At 38.1% G+C, this 17,091-nt stretch overlaps 1 protein-coding gene across 19 annotated transcripts in view; it reads left to right on the forward strand.

Annotated features, from left to right (window-relative positions):
- BCAS3 (BCAS3 microtubule associated cell migration factor) overlaps positions 1 to 17,091 on the forward strand; it is a 711,835-nt gene that overhangs the window by 351,424 nt on the left and 343,320 nt on the right. For all 19 annotated transcript variants that reach the window (XM_065531261.1, XM_065531260.1, XM_065531264.1 and 16 more), the window contains one exon: positions 1,050 to 1,150. In XM_065531261.1, the coding sequence (XP_065387333.1) occupies positions 1,050 to 1,150 (101 nt within the window). The remainder of the gene's footprint in view (positions 1 to 1,049; positions 1,151 to 17,091) is intronic.

The raw sequence follows: 17,091 nt of genomic DNA on the forward strand, positions 1-17,091 counted from the left end.
TAATTTTCTTCCCTGTGTACCTTGGAGAATACCTCTGTTTGAACTTATTTCTCCTTGCACTTCTGTGTTAAATTTTCTTGGACTTATGCTTCCTCTATTTGCAATCTCATGCTCACTGAAAATAGAGAGTAACATTGAGATAGCCATTAAGGGGAGTAGAAACTAATATAGATAAGATTCAAAGGTTTCTCTGAAAGTAATTCTCCAAGATACAGTGGTTAAACCTTGTAGGAATGTTTATTAAGAATCAGAGTCCATCTCAAATGTGCATAATGATTAGAATCTTTATAAGCTATAACCAAAAGGAAGAAAACCTGGAATAAAACCTTTTTAATATAGTCCATTGTCCAGGAGAGAAAAAATTGCTCCTGACATGTATGGAAGGAAACAGACAAAAATGGATATGAAAATGATCCCTGTCCTTTTGACATTTTAAAATATTCTTGTATTGATTTTTGGAGGCTCCAGCATTCTTTACTACTACTTTACTATGCTGGCTTGATCTGATCAATATCTGATTTATCAAGCTTATTTAGGAGTGGGCAGATCTAATTAAAATTACTACACTATCATTGTGGAAATAGTAACTTATTTCAGAACTTAGATACTAATTTGATCTATAATAAGTCATCCATTTACACAGCTGTGTTTTATTAACCATTTTTACCTCTTCATTTTATTTTAAAACATACACATATTTTAAGAATAGAGAGGTCAGAAATTACATAAATTAGAACTAGTGAGTTGTAACATTTGAACACCTGTTTAATCTTCTGAATGTCTTGCCTATCCTATTGAGGGGTCTTCTGCTGTTAAGCTTATATTGACTACATGTTATTTGTATGAAAGACTGCCACCTTTTTGTTTTTTCTAAGCAGATGGCCTTGTGTTTCAGGTTTCAGCACATTCATTTTAATGATTACAAGTTCATTTTAATGATCACAAAAATAGTGTGAGTTTAAGTCAGTGTTCATCAGTGATGACAGTCATGGTGATTTACATCCCATCTATTAAGCTTAAATATTAATATTCTTCTGCTGTTTCCTTAGAACCCCTCAATGGAATGAATTGCAGCCACCATTTAATGCAAACCATCCTCTGCTCCTCGCTGCAGATGCAGTACAGTATTATCAGTTCCTGCTTGCTGGCCGTAAGTAGTTTAGATTTTTTTTTTTCCTTTCGTATGGTCTATTCAGATTTCATCTTAAAATGCTAGCTTTTAAAGCAAACATTACCATTGGTCCATAGGCCATAGGCCTTAAAGAATCAGTCTGAGGCAAATAAGATATTTAATACGAATATAAACCATAAGCCTTAGTATAATTATGTCTCTGACTGCTTATATTCTGTACCTGTGAAATATATTCCTATAATAAAAGTTAAGTTGATAGGGAATATCTGGAGGGCTCAAAAATTCAAACAAACACAAAAACAACTACCTGAAAATACTAGGATGTAATAAACAGTTTCATAAAGCTTGGAATCTGTTTCTAACATGAAAAGAAAAAAACACCCAAGCCTAGTACAGTTAATAGTGCAACTGTGAAAACTATGCCAGCAGGCTTTTCTTTTGGTAGAATTTTACTTGCAATAATGAGGTAAAGATTTCAACTATATTTGTTTGTTTGTTTACTTTTATGTTTAAACATTAGCATTTGTAGAGACTGAACCAAGTTCATTGACCTACATACAGCCTTTTAATATGGGAGGCATTTAAAGGCAATTTAGTATTTATTATCCAGTTTGTGTTTATAGAATTAAAAATTATTTACAATTATGATTCAGTTTTGTAGATATAGATGGAATTCTTAATTTGATGACTCTGAGTAGTGCATGTTTTACAGAAAATTCTTAAAAATCAACATTGACATGTTTTTAATGAAACTTTGTTGTATTTAACACATTATCCTGCCTGGTATATTAGAAAGCATGAATTAAAATGGTTGTTGAATGATTTTATTTTATCTTTATAATGTGTTATGTATTATACTGGAAACAGAAATATTTTATAGACTTTGCTCTCAAGTTATGAGACTCCATAACTGTAATCAATATTTGGCAGTCTTGCTCTCTCATATAATTGTTGAACTCTCTGCTTTTTCTAGTGTATTTTTATTGAGTGCTTACTATGTGTGAGGCAGTTGTGATTTAAAGGTGAATAGTATATTGCTTCTCTCCTCAATGAATTCCCTAATTCAGGAGACAGATGTTTAATAAAAAAGAAAAGAAAATGGGGTAGGTGTATCAGTGGAGGGTTATAAATTGAACTGTGAGAGCAATGACGTGTGTTGCCTACAGCATCACAGACGGGTGATATTTAAGTGGTTTTCAGATTGATTCAAGAAGCAGTGCATACAGAAGTTGTTAGTTTCTAGATTTTTTAAGCATATATTTAACTGTCATATGAACTGGAAAAATACATGACATGAATACGATACGAAGTAAGAATCATGAGTACATTTTCCATTACCTCTCAAGGAGCAAAACTAACTAATCGTTGAATTAAGCATAGTTGACTCTTTCAGAGTTACTATTGTGTTTTGTGTTGTTATTTTGATAACTATTAAGTCTGTTTAACAGACATGCAGTAACAAGTCTGAAATATTTACAAAACATACAGGGGAAAAGATATAGCTATATCTGTCACTTGTTTTTTGTTCCAGTGATTGACCTTATTGACATTACACTCTGCTTGATTTTAGCTGCCCTAAACACCTTTGTCTAATTCTCAGAACAACAAAAATCCTCAGTTGCATAATTTAAGAACCACCACTGTTGGCAGTAGTAAGCCATCACCTGTTTTCAAGCATAGGAATGACACCATCAAAATTGTATTTTAGAAAGATCATTCTGGGCTGGGTGCAGTGGCTCACGTCTGTAATTCCAGCACTTTGAGAGGCTGAAGCGGGCGGATCACTTGAGGTCAGGAGTTCGAGACCAGCCTGGCCATCATGATGAAACCCCATCTCTACTAAAAATACAAAAAATTAGCCAGACATGGTAGTGCATGCCTGTAATCCCAGCTACCTGGGAGGCTGAGGCAGGAGAATGACTTGAACCTGGGAGGCAGAGGTTGCAGTGAGCCGAGATCATGCCATTGCACTGCAGCCTGGGCGACCAAGCAAGACTCCATCTCAAAAAAAAAAAAAGAAAAGATCATTCTGGCAGCGTTGCAGCGGGAAATTCAGAGGAAGGCAGTGGAGGCTAGGTGATCCTAGAGCAAGATGAGACCTTAAATTAATGCTGTATTAAAGAGAAGACAGGACAGACCTGTGAGATGTTTAAGAATTGGCATAGAAAGGAATTAGAGGCTGGGCACGGTGGCTCACACCTGTAATCCTAGCACTTTGGGAGGCCAAGGCAGGCAGATCGCCTGAGCTCAGGAGTTCGAGACCAGCCTGAGCAACATGGTGAAACCCCATCTCTCTACTAAAACACACAAAAAAGTCACCCAGGAGTGGTGGCATGCACCTGTAGTCCCAGCTACTCAGGAGGCTGAGGCAGGAGAATTGCTTGAACCTGGGAGGTGAAGGTTGGAGTGAGCTGAGATGGTGTCACTGCACTCCAGCCTGGGCGACAAAGTGAAACTCTGTCTCAAAAAAGAGAGAGACAATTTGAAACTAAGTAGTTACTAATAATTCTGTGGTTTCTAATATGGAATACAGCAGGTCCTTGAATAATGTCATTTTGTTTAACATCAATTCTTTATAAGACTGATGAGAAAAAATAATCGCTCCCTGCCAGGGGCCATTGCCTGTGTGGAGTTTTCATGTTCTCCCCATGTCTGCATGGGTTTTCAGTGGGTACACAGGTGTTCTCCCTGATACTAAAGGTATGCATGTTAGGTTAATTGGCATGGCTAAATTGTGTCCCAGGCCGAGTAAATATGGGCCTGTGTGTGAGAGAGTGCCCTGCAATCGAATGGTGTCCTGTCTAGGGTTAGGTCCTGCCTTGCACCCTGAGCTGCCACGATACAGACTCTGTCCACCCACAACTGTGAATGAGTGAATACAAATTATTGTAAAATAAAATTTCTTAAAATATACGGTAAATCACACAAATGCACAACAATAAATGATGCTATATGAAAGTGCTCAGCAAGCCCAGCATATTGGTTACTTTTTGTTTTTTAACTTCTTGGTAGTGGAAGGTGCCCATTAAACTTTTCGCTTTGCAAACATTTATTCCTTGATTTAACTCACCAGCACTTCAAGCTTCACTACTCAGTGATTCACTAGAAAATGAGTAAATAATTTTATTACTTGTTGTCATTAATCTTTCTTAAATGTATATGTAGCTCACATTTATTTTGATGTTTAATATTAAAGCGTTTGGGGTCTTTATTCAGAAGTTTACTGATGTTTTTGACCAGAAAAAAAATATGCCTTAAGAGGCCGGGCGCGGTGGCTCACACCTGTAATCCTGGCACTTTGGGAGGCCGAGATGAGCAGATCACGAGGTCAGGAGATCAAGACCGTCCTGGCTAACGTGGTGAAACCTCGTCTCTACTAAAAATACAAAAAAATTAGCCGGGCGTGGTGGCGGGCGCTTGTAGTCCCAGCTACTCGGGAGGCTGAGGCAGGAGAATGGCGTGAACCCGGGAGGCGGAGCTTGTAGTGAGCCGCACCACTGTGCTCCAGCCTGGGCAACAGAGCGAGACTCTGTCTCAAATATATATATATATATATATGAACTTTTGTTTATATGAATTAGTCAGTGGTAAAATTGGTTTTGTAATACATCATTTGGCTTAAAGTCACAGTTTCCATGAACTTATCAATGATGTTAAATGAGGACTTATTGTATAATGCATTGCATTTTAGACCTTTTGAGTTCCAGATGGACTAATATTGGGATAAAGATGAAAAGACCTGGGTTCTAGTTCTAAATCCAGCAATAACTTGATAAATGTAGATATCAATTATTATACTTGCTCTTATAGAGGGATTATGATGATCAATGAAGTGATGCTAAAGTCCTTTTTTTTTTTTTTTTTTGAGATAGAGTCTTGCTCTGTCACCAGGCCGGAGTGCAGTGGCACGATCTTAGCTCAATGCAACCTCTGCCCCGCCAGGTTCAAGCAATTCCCCTGCCTCAGCCTCCCAAGTGGCTGGGATTACAGGCATGTGCCACCATGCCCGACTAATTTTTTTGTGTTTTAGTAGAGACGGGGTTTCACCATGTTGGCCAAGATGGTCTTGATCTCCTGACCTTGTGATCCACCCGCCTCGGCCTCCCAAAGTGCTAGGATTATAGACGTGAGCCACTGTACCCAGCATAAAGTCCTTTTTAAAACTGTAAAATAGTTTATACATTTAAGCATTATTATAAGCTTTTGTTTCTTATCTCAGAAGAATATATTTTCAAATGATAGACCTCTGGAACTTTTGGTACAATTTAAAAGCCTTTTTTGTAGTCAGTGTTTACAGTGGAATACCTGGCCTGGGCATGGCGGCTCATGCTTGTAATCCCAGTACTTTGGGAGGCCAAGGTGGGAGGATTGTTTGAGACCAGAAGTTCAAGACCATCCTGGGAAACATAGAGAGACCCTGTCTCTACAAAAAAATTTTAAAAATTAGCTGAGCATGGTGATACACACCTGTAGTCCCAGTTGCTCAGCAGGCTGAGGTAGGAGGATTGCTTGAGCCCAGGAATTTGAGGTTACAGTGGGCTGTGATTACACCACAGCACGCTAGCCTGAGTGACAGAGCAAGATTCTGTCTCTTAAGAAAAAAAAGACCAGGCTCAGTGGCTCACGCCTATAATCCCAGCACTTTGGGAGGCCGAGGTGGGAGGATTACTTGAGGCCAGGAATTTGAGACCAACCTGGCCAACATGAGGAAGCCCCATCTCTACTAAAAATACAAAAATTAGCCAGGTGTAATGGCACGCACCTGCAATTCCAGCTACTTGGAAGGCTGAGGCAGGAGAATCACTTGAACCCAGGAAATGGAGGTTGCAATGAGCCAAGATGACACTACTGCACTCCTGCCTGGGCAACAGAGTGAGTGAGACTTCATCTCAAAAAAAAAAAAAAAAAAAAAAATATATATATATATATATATATATATATTAAAAGCAATACTGGCGCCAGTTTCAAGAGAATGTCCACCCATCTGTTGCACCCTTTCTGCAAGTTAGAGCCAGTAAAGCGGACTTTATTACTCTCGCTTTCTCCCAGATTTCCCTTACTGAAGCCATTTGGAAGGATATTATACCTTTTAAAACACAAGTATATTATACCTGGTGCCAGAAAGTTTTTTGTTTTTCTTAACTATATTGGAAATTACCTCTTATTTCCTAACTTGAAGACTTTAATAAATGTTGTTCTCAAAGAATTTTCAAATATAGTCATTCCTTGGTGTCATGGGAAATTGGTTCCAGAACCTCCCTCAGATAACAAAATCCACAGATGCTCAAGTCCCTGATGCTGGTATTATTATTTGCATGTGACCCGCGCACATCCCCCTGTATGCTTCAAGTCATCTTTAGATTACTTATAATACCCAGTACAATATAAGTGCTATATAAATAGTTGTTACACTGTATTGTTTGGGAATCATGACAAGAAAAAAGTCTAGACATGTTCAGTACAGATGCAACCATCCTTTTTTTTTTCACAGAATAGTTTCAACCTGTGGTTGGTTGAACCCATAGATGCGGAACCAAGGATACGGAAGGCTGACTGTATACTTTTTAGTAAACGCTAATACAAACTTCACAAATGTTGTAAGCTTTTTTGTGTGTGTGTGTGTGTTTGGATCTGTGAATTAAGTGAAGCAGACTTGTACAAACTCCGGAAATTATAATAATAGTAGACAAAGAATGATGTAAATGGGAAAGGGACTTTGTCTCAGTGAGAAGAGAGTAGGAGAGCAGGATGTTTAGCAAGGAATCTCCACTCCCCTTCCAGCCCGGTAATCATAATAAATACACTGCTGGTTAATAAACAAAGTTCTGGGCCGGGCGCGGTGGCTCAAGCCTGTAATCCCAGCACTTTGGGAGGCCGAGATGGGCGGATCACGAGGTCAGGAGATCGAGACCATCCTGGCTAACACGGTGAAACCCCGTCTCTACTAAAAAATACAAAAAACTAGCCGGGCGCGGTGGCGGGCGCCTGTAGTCCCAGCTACTCGGGAGGCTGAGGCAGGAGAATGGCGTCAACCCGGGAGGCGGAGCTTGCAGTGAGCTGAGATCCGGCCACTGCACTCCAGCCTGGGCGGCAGAGCGACTCTGTCTCAAAAAAAAAATAAAATAAAATAAACAAAGTTCTGTATATGTGGCAAAAAGGGTGGCTTGTGGTGGAAGGAAAGGGGAACCAGCCCCAAACACTAAACACTTCTTATGTAACCTTAATATAAAGTAGGTAAAAACTCCAAAATCTGTATTCTTAAATTATAGTAACATTTCCTACCTCTATAAATTGAATGGAATGACCAAAATTAATGAATTTTTTTTTTTATTGAAGAGTTTTGCTGTATCACAAATTGATAACCCCAAATTGAGGAATTTTGATGTATTGTAAACTAGATCATACTAGAGTGCTCCATACAGAGGTCACTGTAAAGGCACAGATGACTTCTCTGTTATTAGGTGGAACCATATGAAACTGGCATTTTTAATAAGTTTTTTAAAAGGCTGATATTTCTGCAGTTTCATAGATTAATTTATATACGCCAACTAAATATATAGATGGTAATCTAATCTTTCTGTTTAACTCAGTAAAGGTAAAAGTCAATTTATAATCCAAAAGATGTTTTGCCTTGGTCAAGGAAATTTTGAGAACAGTTTATAAAAGGATGACAGCAGAGGACATTAGTGATTTCTGTGTTAGCACTGTATTTACTTCCTTTAAAATAAAAATTACATACTATATTGCCTTCTAACACAGGCATTATATTTCAGTGTGTTCCTTTGCCAAAAACAAAGATAAACCACAGAACATATCAGTAAATACCACCCAGCTTTGAATATGATCCCAAAATAGACAATAACTTTTTCTTCAGTCTGCTGCAGCGTTTCCAATTTGTAAATTGAAAACAGCTTACTGAGTTGCCTTAGGAAAGCCTTGTTTAAGGGAAAAATAATGTTTCCTCCTTTCTTTCAGGTAATTTGGCAGCAACAGTGCTTTTAAGTTGCTGACATTAGCTTTGTGGCAGAGTGGGTTTCAGAGTTTGGACTTCTTTCTAAATCAGCCTGTGAGTGTGTGAAAAGTTCCTCTATAAACTTACTGAGTTTTATTTGTAATAGAAATATACATTCATTCAACAGAAATATAGCTTTGATAGACAATAGAAAGGTGACTGGGGTCCACAGTACTTCCCTGTGTGTTATTGGGTGTATACTTGGTTCCTTCTAACTTTAAAAGGAATATGAGAAAGATGGAGAGAATATTTTATATGTTTCAATTTGACCTCAAATTTTGGGGAGATTTAGTGTTCTCTTAGTTTCATTGACCATTTCTTGAGGTTCCAGTTGAGTAGTAGCTTCCCAACAAGATGGACTAACAGGGGTCAGACTTACTTTCCTGCATGGAACAACAACAGAAATCATCTATGAAACAATTGTTTTCAAGTCATCTGAGATTAGGGAATGAAGGACAGTGATCCCTGAGAGATGGGAAACAAATGAGACAAGCCCTGCACTTGCCTCAGTTTATTGTCTTTGGAGTATCTAGGCTGTGCCACAGTGAGGGAGAAAGCAGGTGAAACCCAGGGGACTCCCTGAGTTGAGGAGACAGAGCTGAGAGTCCAGTCAGACCAAAGAAGAGCGGGTGTCGGCAAATTACCATGTGCTCTTATTGTAAATAAAGTTTTATTGGAACACAGCCACCCCGTTTCATTTTTGTCTTGTCTGTGGCCACTTTTAAGCTATACCAAGTAATAGTAACTGAGACCATATGACCCACAAAGCCCAAAATATTTACTGTTTTCAAACCCTGACCTAGAATTTGTTAGACAGGATATCAGGGGAGATCTTCACAGTGAAAAAATGCTGAAGACTGCAGAGGGTCCTTTTCTAGTATTCAACAGAATACTGGTGCCTGTGAGGAAACTGCAGCCTAGAAAACAACCATCTGAGTGTCTTAGAGGGCATGGTGGCCACACAGAGTCAGGACTAGTGACACTAACAGTTACTGTGTATTCCATATGTTCAAAAAGTTAAGTAGACCCCTAAATTACTTAGACCTAAATATAAAAATCTTGTAGATGTGAAAACCACAGTAGGAGAAAGCTTCATTGCATAATATTGAAGATTGATTATTAACTGCAAAAAAGTAATCCCAGCACTTTGGGATGCCAAAGTGGAAGGATCACTTGAGGCCAGGAGTTCAATACCAGCCTGGCAATAGAGTGAGACCGAGTCTCTACAGAAAAAAAATTTGAAAAATTAGCCAGGTGTGGTGGTGCATGCCCTTAATCCCAGCTACTCAGGAGCTGAGGTGGGAACACTGCTTGAGGCCAGGAGGTCAAGACTGCAGTGAACTGTGATTCTGTCACTACACTCCAGCCTGGACAAGAGAGCAAGACCTTTTCTCAAAATAATAATAATAATAATAAAATTAATAAATAAATTGCAGAAGAAAAGATTAGTGAACTCGAAGATAGAGCAAGATAAACACACAAAAAACACAAAGAAAATAATTTTAAAACAGTATCACTGAACTGTGGGAAAAGATATACTAGTAAACAGAGTTTCTGAAGAAGGGTGGTGGGACAGAAGAAATAATAGCCAAAATATTTCCAAATTTGAGGTAAACCATAAAAATGCAGATGGAAAAAGGTCAGTAAATCCCAAGTACAAGACACCTTAAGAAAGGCATAACTAAGTGTATTATAATCAGTTTGCTCAACATCATTGACAAAGAGAAAAAAATCTTAAAAGCAGCCAGAGGAAAAGATATGTTACACACCAAGGAGCAAAGATAAGCAGAATTTTTTTTTTTTTTTTTTGAGATGGAGTTTCACTCTTGTTGCCCAGGTTGGAGTCCAATGGCATGATCTCCGCTCACTGCAACCTCCGTCTCCTGGGTTCAAGCGATTCTCCTGCCTCAGCCTCCCAAATAGCTGGGACTACAGGAATGCGCCACCACGCCTGGCTAATTGTTTGTATTTTTAGTAGAGATGAGGTTTCTCCATGTTGGTCAGGCTGGTCTCAAACTCCCGACCTCAGGTGATCACCTGCCTCAGCCTCGCAAAATGTTAGGATTACAGACGTGAGCCACTGCGCCCGGCCAGCAGATATCTTTTAAGTATGGAAAGAAAATAACCATCAACCCAGAATTATATACTGCCTTTGCCCCTTAAATATCTGAAGATGAAGTCAAAATATTAAAAATTTTAGATACGTGAAAGCTCAAAGAAGTTTTCAGCTTCATATGAAATGTTAAAGGGAGTCCTTAAAGCAGAAGAAAACTACATCAGCACAAAAGGAATTAAGAGCACTGGGAATGGTGAAAAACATAGGTAAATGGATGAGATATTTTTCTAATTTGTAAAAACATAAATAATTAAAATTTAAAATATAGTTTACTTATTTTAAAATATTGACTGTTAACAGAAACAAAATGGCATATTCTTAATATATATGTGTGTGTACACACGCATGTGTGTATATGTATGTGTGTACACAGTAGCATAAAGGCCGGGAGTTGAGAAATGGAACTATACTATTGTAAGATTTTTGTAACATATGTGAGTGGTATACTATTACCTGAAGGTAAACTGTGATAAGTTAAAGATGTACATAATGAACTCAAAAGCAACTACTAAAACAACAAAAACAAAATGTTGTATCTAATATGCCAACAGAGGAAATGAAATGGAAACAAGCAAGAGGATGTAATTCTAACCATATCAATACTCATTAGTTATACATGGCCATTCTAGTAAAAAATGAGATTGTCAAATTAGATTTAAAAAGGAAGTTCTAACTATATGCTACTTAAACACACTTTAAACGTGGAATTGCTACATTAATATCAGACTAAGTAGGACACTTCACTCAACAGCAGAATACACATTCTTTTCAAGTGTGCAGGGAACATTGACCAATATAGGGAATCTTCTCAGCTCTAAAACAAATCCTAATAAGTTTAAAAGGTTTCAAGTCCTGAGGCGGGCGGATCACGAGGTCAGGAGATCGAGACCATCCTGGCTAACACGGTGAAACCCCGTCTCTACTAAAAATACAAAAATTAGCTGGTCGTGGCGGCGGGCGCCTGTAGTCCCAGCTACTCGGGAGACTGAGGCAGGAGAATGGCGTGAACCTGGGAGGCGGAGCTTGCAGTGAGCCAAGGTTGTGCCAGTGCACTCCAGCCTGGGCAATAGAGCAAGACTCCGTCTCAATTAAAAAAAAAAAAAGGTTTCTAGTCGTACAACGTATATTCTCTGACCACAAGGGAGTTAAGTAAGAAATGAATTACAGAAAGATCTTTGGAAAGTGCACAAATATTTGGAAACTAACACACTTTTAAATAGTCCATGGTTCACAGAAGAAATCTAAAGGGAATTAAGAAATTATTTTTAACTGAATAGGGACATTGAAATCAGATATATTCATATCTTTGACAACTACTCAGTTTTTTTGAAAAAGTGGATTGACCTATTAATACTTGGGACATGTTTGATGATCCCCAAGACAATCATTTTGAGTGAAGAAAAGCCCATCTCTGAAGTTTCCACACTGCATGATTTCAGCTATATAACATTCTCAAAATGACAAAATTAGAGAGATAGATAATAGATTAGTGGTGCCCAGGGCTTAGGAATGGGGTGGGAGAGAAGTGAGTGAATATACCTATATAGAATTATTACAAGGTTGATCTTTGTGGTGATAGGACAGTTCTGTATCTTGATTGTAGCGGAGGTTACACCAATTTACACATGTGATAAAATTGAATAGACCCTCACACACATAAAATGAGTATAAAACTATGTATGTAAATTTCATTATATCTGAATAAAGTTTCTGGATTGTGTCAATGGTGATTTTCTGATTTTGCAACTGAGTGAAGGGTACACAGAGCCTCACTGTACTATTTTGCAATTTTTTGTGAATCTTTAATCATTTCAAAATAAAAACTTGTTTTCTTTTTAATGGTGACAGGGTCTCACTCTGTCACTTGGAGTGGAGTGCAGTGTCTCAGTCATGGTTCACTGTGGCCTGCACTCCTGAATTTGAGTGATCCTCCTGCCTCAGCCTTCTGAGTACCAAGGACTACAGGCTCTCACCATCATGCTTGGCTAATTCAAAATAAAAACCTTAAAGAAAAATAGGAAATTTTGTGGGATGGCACTAAATCCATACTCAAGGGAAAAATTATAGGGCTAATGTTTATATTATAAAGGGAAAAGATCTGAAGTCAGTGACCTCAGCTTCCACATTAAGAAACTAGACAAAGTAGAGCAAATTAATGCAAAACAGAAAATATAGGAAAAAGGGAAAAAGATCAGAGTGTGAATCAGTGAAACAGAACACATACAAACAATAGAGAAAAAGCTATGAAACTGTGCTGTACTTTTCTTCTGCTTGGGGTTTTTGGGATTCTTGGATCTGTAGGTTTATACTTTTCATCAAATTTGGACATTTTCATACAATTATGTCTTCAAATATTTTTTCTTTCACTCTCTCTGTCACTTCCCCTTTTTTGGACTCCAGTTTTATTTATGTTGACCACTTGATACTTTCCCAGCTCACTGAATCTTTGTTAAGATTTTCTTATTCTTATTTTCCTCTCTGTTTGGTTGTATATAGTTTTAAATTCTGTATCTATAAGTATATTAATTCCTTTTCTTTGTGTTAATTTCATTCAATGTATCTTACATTTCGGATATCATATTTTTTATCTCTTGAAGTTCCATTTGGATCTTCTTTGTATCTTTTATTTTCCTCTTCCTTATCTACATGTTTGACCATATGGAATATTATGGAACCATAGATAGCACGACATGTTAGAAGGCAGCAGATGAGAAATAAAAGCAAGTGATTAGAAGTAAAAGCAACTAGTACAGAATTTGGTGTCCTGGAAGTCATAAAACAATGCTTTAGAAATAGAAAACAGGATCATGAGTTGAATTAATAACTATAAAAAGTCTTACTGGAACCTGACTTTGAAGTAGTTGTGTTCCTTTGACAAAATCTTAGTTTTTATTATACTAAAGACAATTAAGTCTGTTGTGAGTTTCTTTCTTTTTTGAGACAGGGTTTCTCTCCCATTGCCCAGGCTGGAGTGCAGTGGCATGCTCTTGGCTCACTACAACCTCTGCCTCCCGAGTCAAGTGTTCTTCCTGCCTCAGCCTCCCAAGTAGCTGGGACTCCAGGTGTGCGCCACCATGCCTGGATAATTTTTTTATTTTTAGTAGAGACAGGGTTTCACCATGTTGGCTAGGCTGGTCTTGAATTCCTGACCTCAAATGATCTGCCCGCCTTGGCCTCCTAAAGTGCTGGGATTCCAGGCGCGAGCCACCACGCCTGGCCTGTGGTGAGTTTCTTTTGAATAGCCAGGCTGTCTATTGATTTATAGGCTTTAAAAAGATATGATTGCTTTACTAATCTCTTGGACTTCACTTACTTTTTTTTTTTTTTGGCATTTACATACAATAAAGTAGATAGGACTTAAAAGTAGTATTGAGCTTTAGAAGAGGAGTACTAAAATCAGAAGTCAGCAACATGATTAAGGTTAAATTCTAGGGATCTTGATTTCCAACCAAATTCTGTACTGTTGGCATACAAACTGCAACATTGAGACTAGAAAGACCCAATATTTTTCATTCTAATATAAAGCCATGCATTTGGGTTTAGAATGAAGTTATTTTAAAAGATTTTACTATCCTGTTGTTTCATGAGTTTTGAGTCCAATGCTGATATGTTTTGTGCATGTTGCTGTTATCAACTCCACTCCCTGCTGCCTGTAAAAAGGACAGCGATACAAAAAGTGAAAGAAATTGTTGGTGTTTTCTACCATGGATATTGTCAGTGCCCTGGAAAAGCAATTAAATATGCAGCAGTTTTCTTATGAGCTGCTCTCTTTCAAATGTCACATTAGATTTAACCTAACATCCTGGATTGCATTGCTGTTGTGGTATGTGTACTGTTCATGGTGGAGGTACTCAACAATATTTCCTTGCATTGTCCATAATAAATATTTGCCCAAGACTGGGTAGGGGTGGAAGGGGAAGAAAGAAATGTTTTTCTTTTGTAGAGGAAACTTGTAATGTAGGACTTATTTAAAGAGTGTTTATAGTCCATTGTTGTCCATAGGGTGTGTCATACTGCTCTATCCAGGTTTGAAAATCTGGGATAGTTAAAATTTCACTTATTTATACTTAAACTTCTCAGTTGACATATCCTTCCATAGAGAAATGATTTCAGTGAAACGGTGTTTTTCTTTAAGAAACTAAACATTTGAGACAGTTAGACCCTGAATTTAGCCACATGTATGTTTCATAACTTGCGTAATATTATGAAATAAACGTTTCTTGTTCAGTGAAAAGATGTCAAATAGTTAAATGAAAGTACCAGCAACAATCTGCAAACCTTATAATTGATGGACTTACAGTTTGTATTAGATTTCTCTTTTAGCCTTTGTGTTCATTGGTTACCTACTTCTCCATGTCTTCACGTAGGTCTTCAGACCTGTGGAATAGGGTTCATTGAGTTTTTCTGTCATTGCTGGTCTCAACATGTTTCAACATTAAAAGTTCTTTCCGTTACAACCTAATGATCCATACCCTATTCTGAAGTGAATCTTGGCATTTTCTGTCATTTACTTCAGTATTTACCGGTTGGGAAAAACAAGTGTGCATGTCATACCACCATCCTGTGATAATTCTTTTTTTGGCCAGGGAGAGACAGGGTCTCGCTCTGTTGCTCCCAGGCTGGAGTGCCGTGGCATGATCACAGATCACTGCAGCCTCAACCTCCCAGGCTTGGGCGATTCTCCTGCTTCAGCCTCCTAAGTAGCTGGGACTACAGGTGTGTGCCACCATACCTGGCTAATTTTTGTATTTTTGTAGAGATGGGGTTTTGCCATGTTTCCTAGACTGGTCTCAAACTCCTGGGCTCAAGGCCAGAGTCAATCCACCCACCTCGACCTCCCAAAGTGCTGGGACTACAGGCATGAGCCACCATACCCAGCCCTGTCATAATTGTTCTTAATATCAAAGTGAAACAAAAGGAATGTCTCTATACAGGGCTGCTTTTTACTTCTTAATGTTTTTATTTTACAAAATTCTATGTGATAGTGGTATCTCAATGTTCCTTCAGATTGTTATATGACTTGCTGTTTTTCAGTAAGCATTTTTTCCACTGAAGCTAGTCATATTTTGCCCTGGATTGACAGATTTGGCTGGGCTGGGACATTGATTCTGATAGATTAAAGAAAAAGCATCTATTGGTCGTAAAGCCTGTAGGCTGTCAGAACTCTGCTCCTGATGTCATTTATGCTATCTCACCTAAGTTTAAGGTTCTTTACATGCAGATACTGATATCCCTGAATGTGCGTTTTGATGATTGGGTAGTGGGGATAGAGGATGCAGGATTTGGATATGTTTGCCCTCTTCTCCAAAAAATGAGGGGCTAGAATAGAATGGTCTGTCTCTGCTTACCTGTAGTAATGTAATGGGTTGATATTGGCAGGAGCTTGTGGGTTGATGTGGCATCACTTCCATCACTACGGTTAATTGCTAATAAACGACTGGGAATTTAGGAGGAATGCTACAACTGTCTGCTGTGTTAGTGGTAACAGGAATTCTGATGCCGTTTCAGGGTCACTATTTGTATTTGTCTATCAGAGTTAGAATACAGTTGTTTCTCTCAGTTTCAGCCTTCTCTATAGAATTTCTGTCAATTGTTTGACTCCATTAAGTGTGCAGAGGAAGTAAAAGCCTGAATGACCAATCCACCAGGGGCTATGGATAGACCCTTTCTTTGTCCACACTCAGAGCACTGCATTAGTCTCATTATCCATTTATAATAAGTGACCTCTGCCCCCTGGGTCACTGAAAAATATTCAGTGTGCTTTTCTGACACATAGGGCACCTTTCTCAGCAGACATATGAAACAATGGGACGTCTGGTAGTCTGGAGAACTGGTATACATTGCAGGTTTTTAAATAAATACACAGCCTTGTGCCAAATTACTCTTCTAATTTTTTTTTCTCTGCTCTTACATGGCTTATAAATGGGCCAAGGGGATCCTAATGTCTGGAAAATAAATGTATTCCTTATCTCTTTTCTTTCTTATTCTTCTAGTTTAAAAATATTGCTGTGTTTTTCCATTTTATTTTCTAGAAATGATTTGCCTTCATCTCTGATTTTGCATTTCCTAATAGAGGACTATAGAAAGCCTTAGATATAGTGAATGGAGAGAGTCATCGTCTTTCGAAAGTGTTTGCCAAATCTGCTCAGGATGACTCTGAAGGTTATCTGTGACATGCTCAAAACCTGTCTTCTTCTAGCCCTCTGTTCTGCCCACACTGGTAGTGACCAGGTTGGAAAAGGATTTGACTCTTCTTGGTCACTGCAGTCCAGATTTCTTTTGTGAACCACCTGCCAGAAAGTTCTGCGTATCTACTTGTTCTATCTCCAGCTCCCAGAGTATAGACAGACTTGGGAAGAGATGGAGATAGAATTTGATTAGTGGCCGAAATAAAGATGGAAAGTAAGAAAACCGTCATGTCCAGAGCTTTACATGGTGTCAACTGAAGGACAGCCTTCCACGAGTTGGAGTCTTGACCACCAGTGACGAACTGTGTGGCCTTAGCACAGTGCCCATGTTACATACAGATAGAAGTCAGTAACTTACTTGAAATATGTTGGGACAGGAAAAATAAAAGACTGAGAAACACTTAGTTTGCAAGTCATATGAAGAAACGTTAAGAGGCAAATTAAAATTTTAACTTACACTTTATTTTAATTAAAGTGTTTAAAACAAATTTGTAAAGTATAAAAATTCTTTTATAGAGTATTTTTTAAAGTTTAAGATGCAGGGTTTGTATTAACAAAGCCCTATTCCCCTTAGAACTTACTGATGTTGTATTTATTGTTATATATACTGGCTTGTTTATTTTATTAAAAATACATGAGCTAC

This window comes from Macaca fascicularis, chromosome 16 (assembly GCF_037993035.2).
Source record: "Macaca fascicularis isolate 582-1 chromosome 16, T2T-MFA8v1.1".
In the NCBI taxonomy this organism is placed as follows: domain Eukaryota; kingdom Metazoa; phylum Chordata; class Mammalia; order Primates; family Cercopithecidae; genus Macaca; species Macaca fascicularis.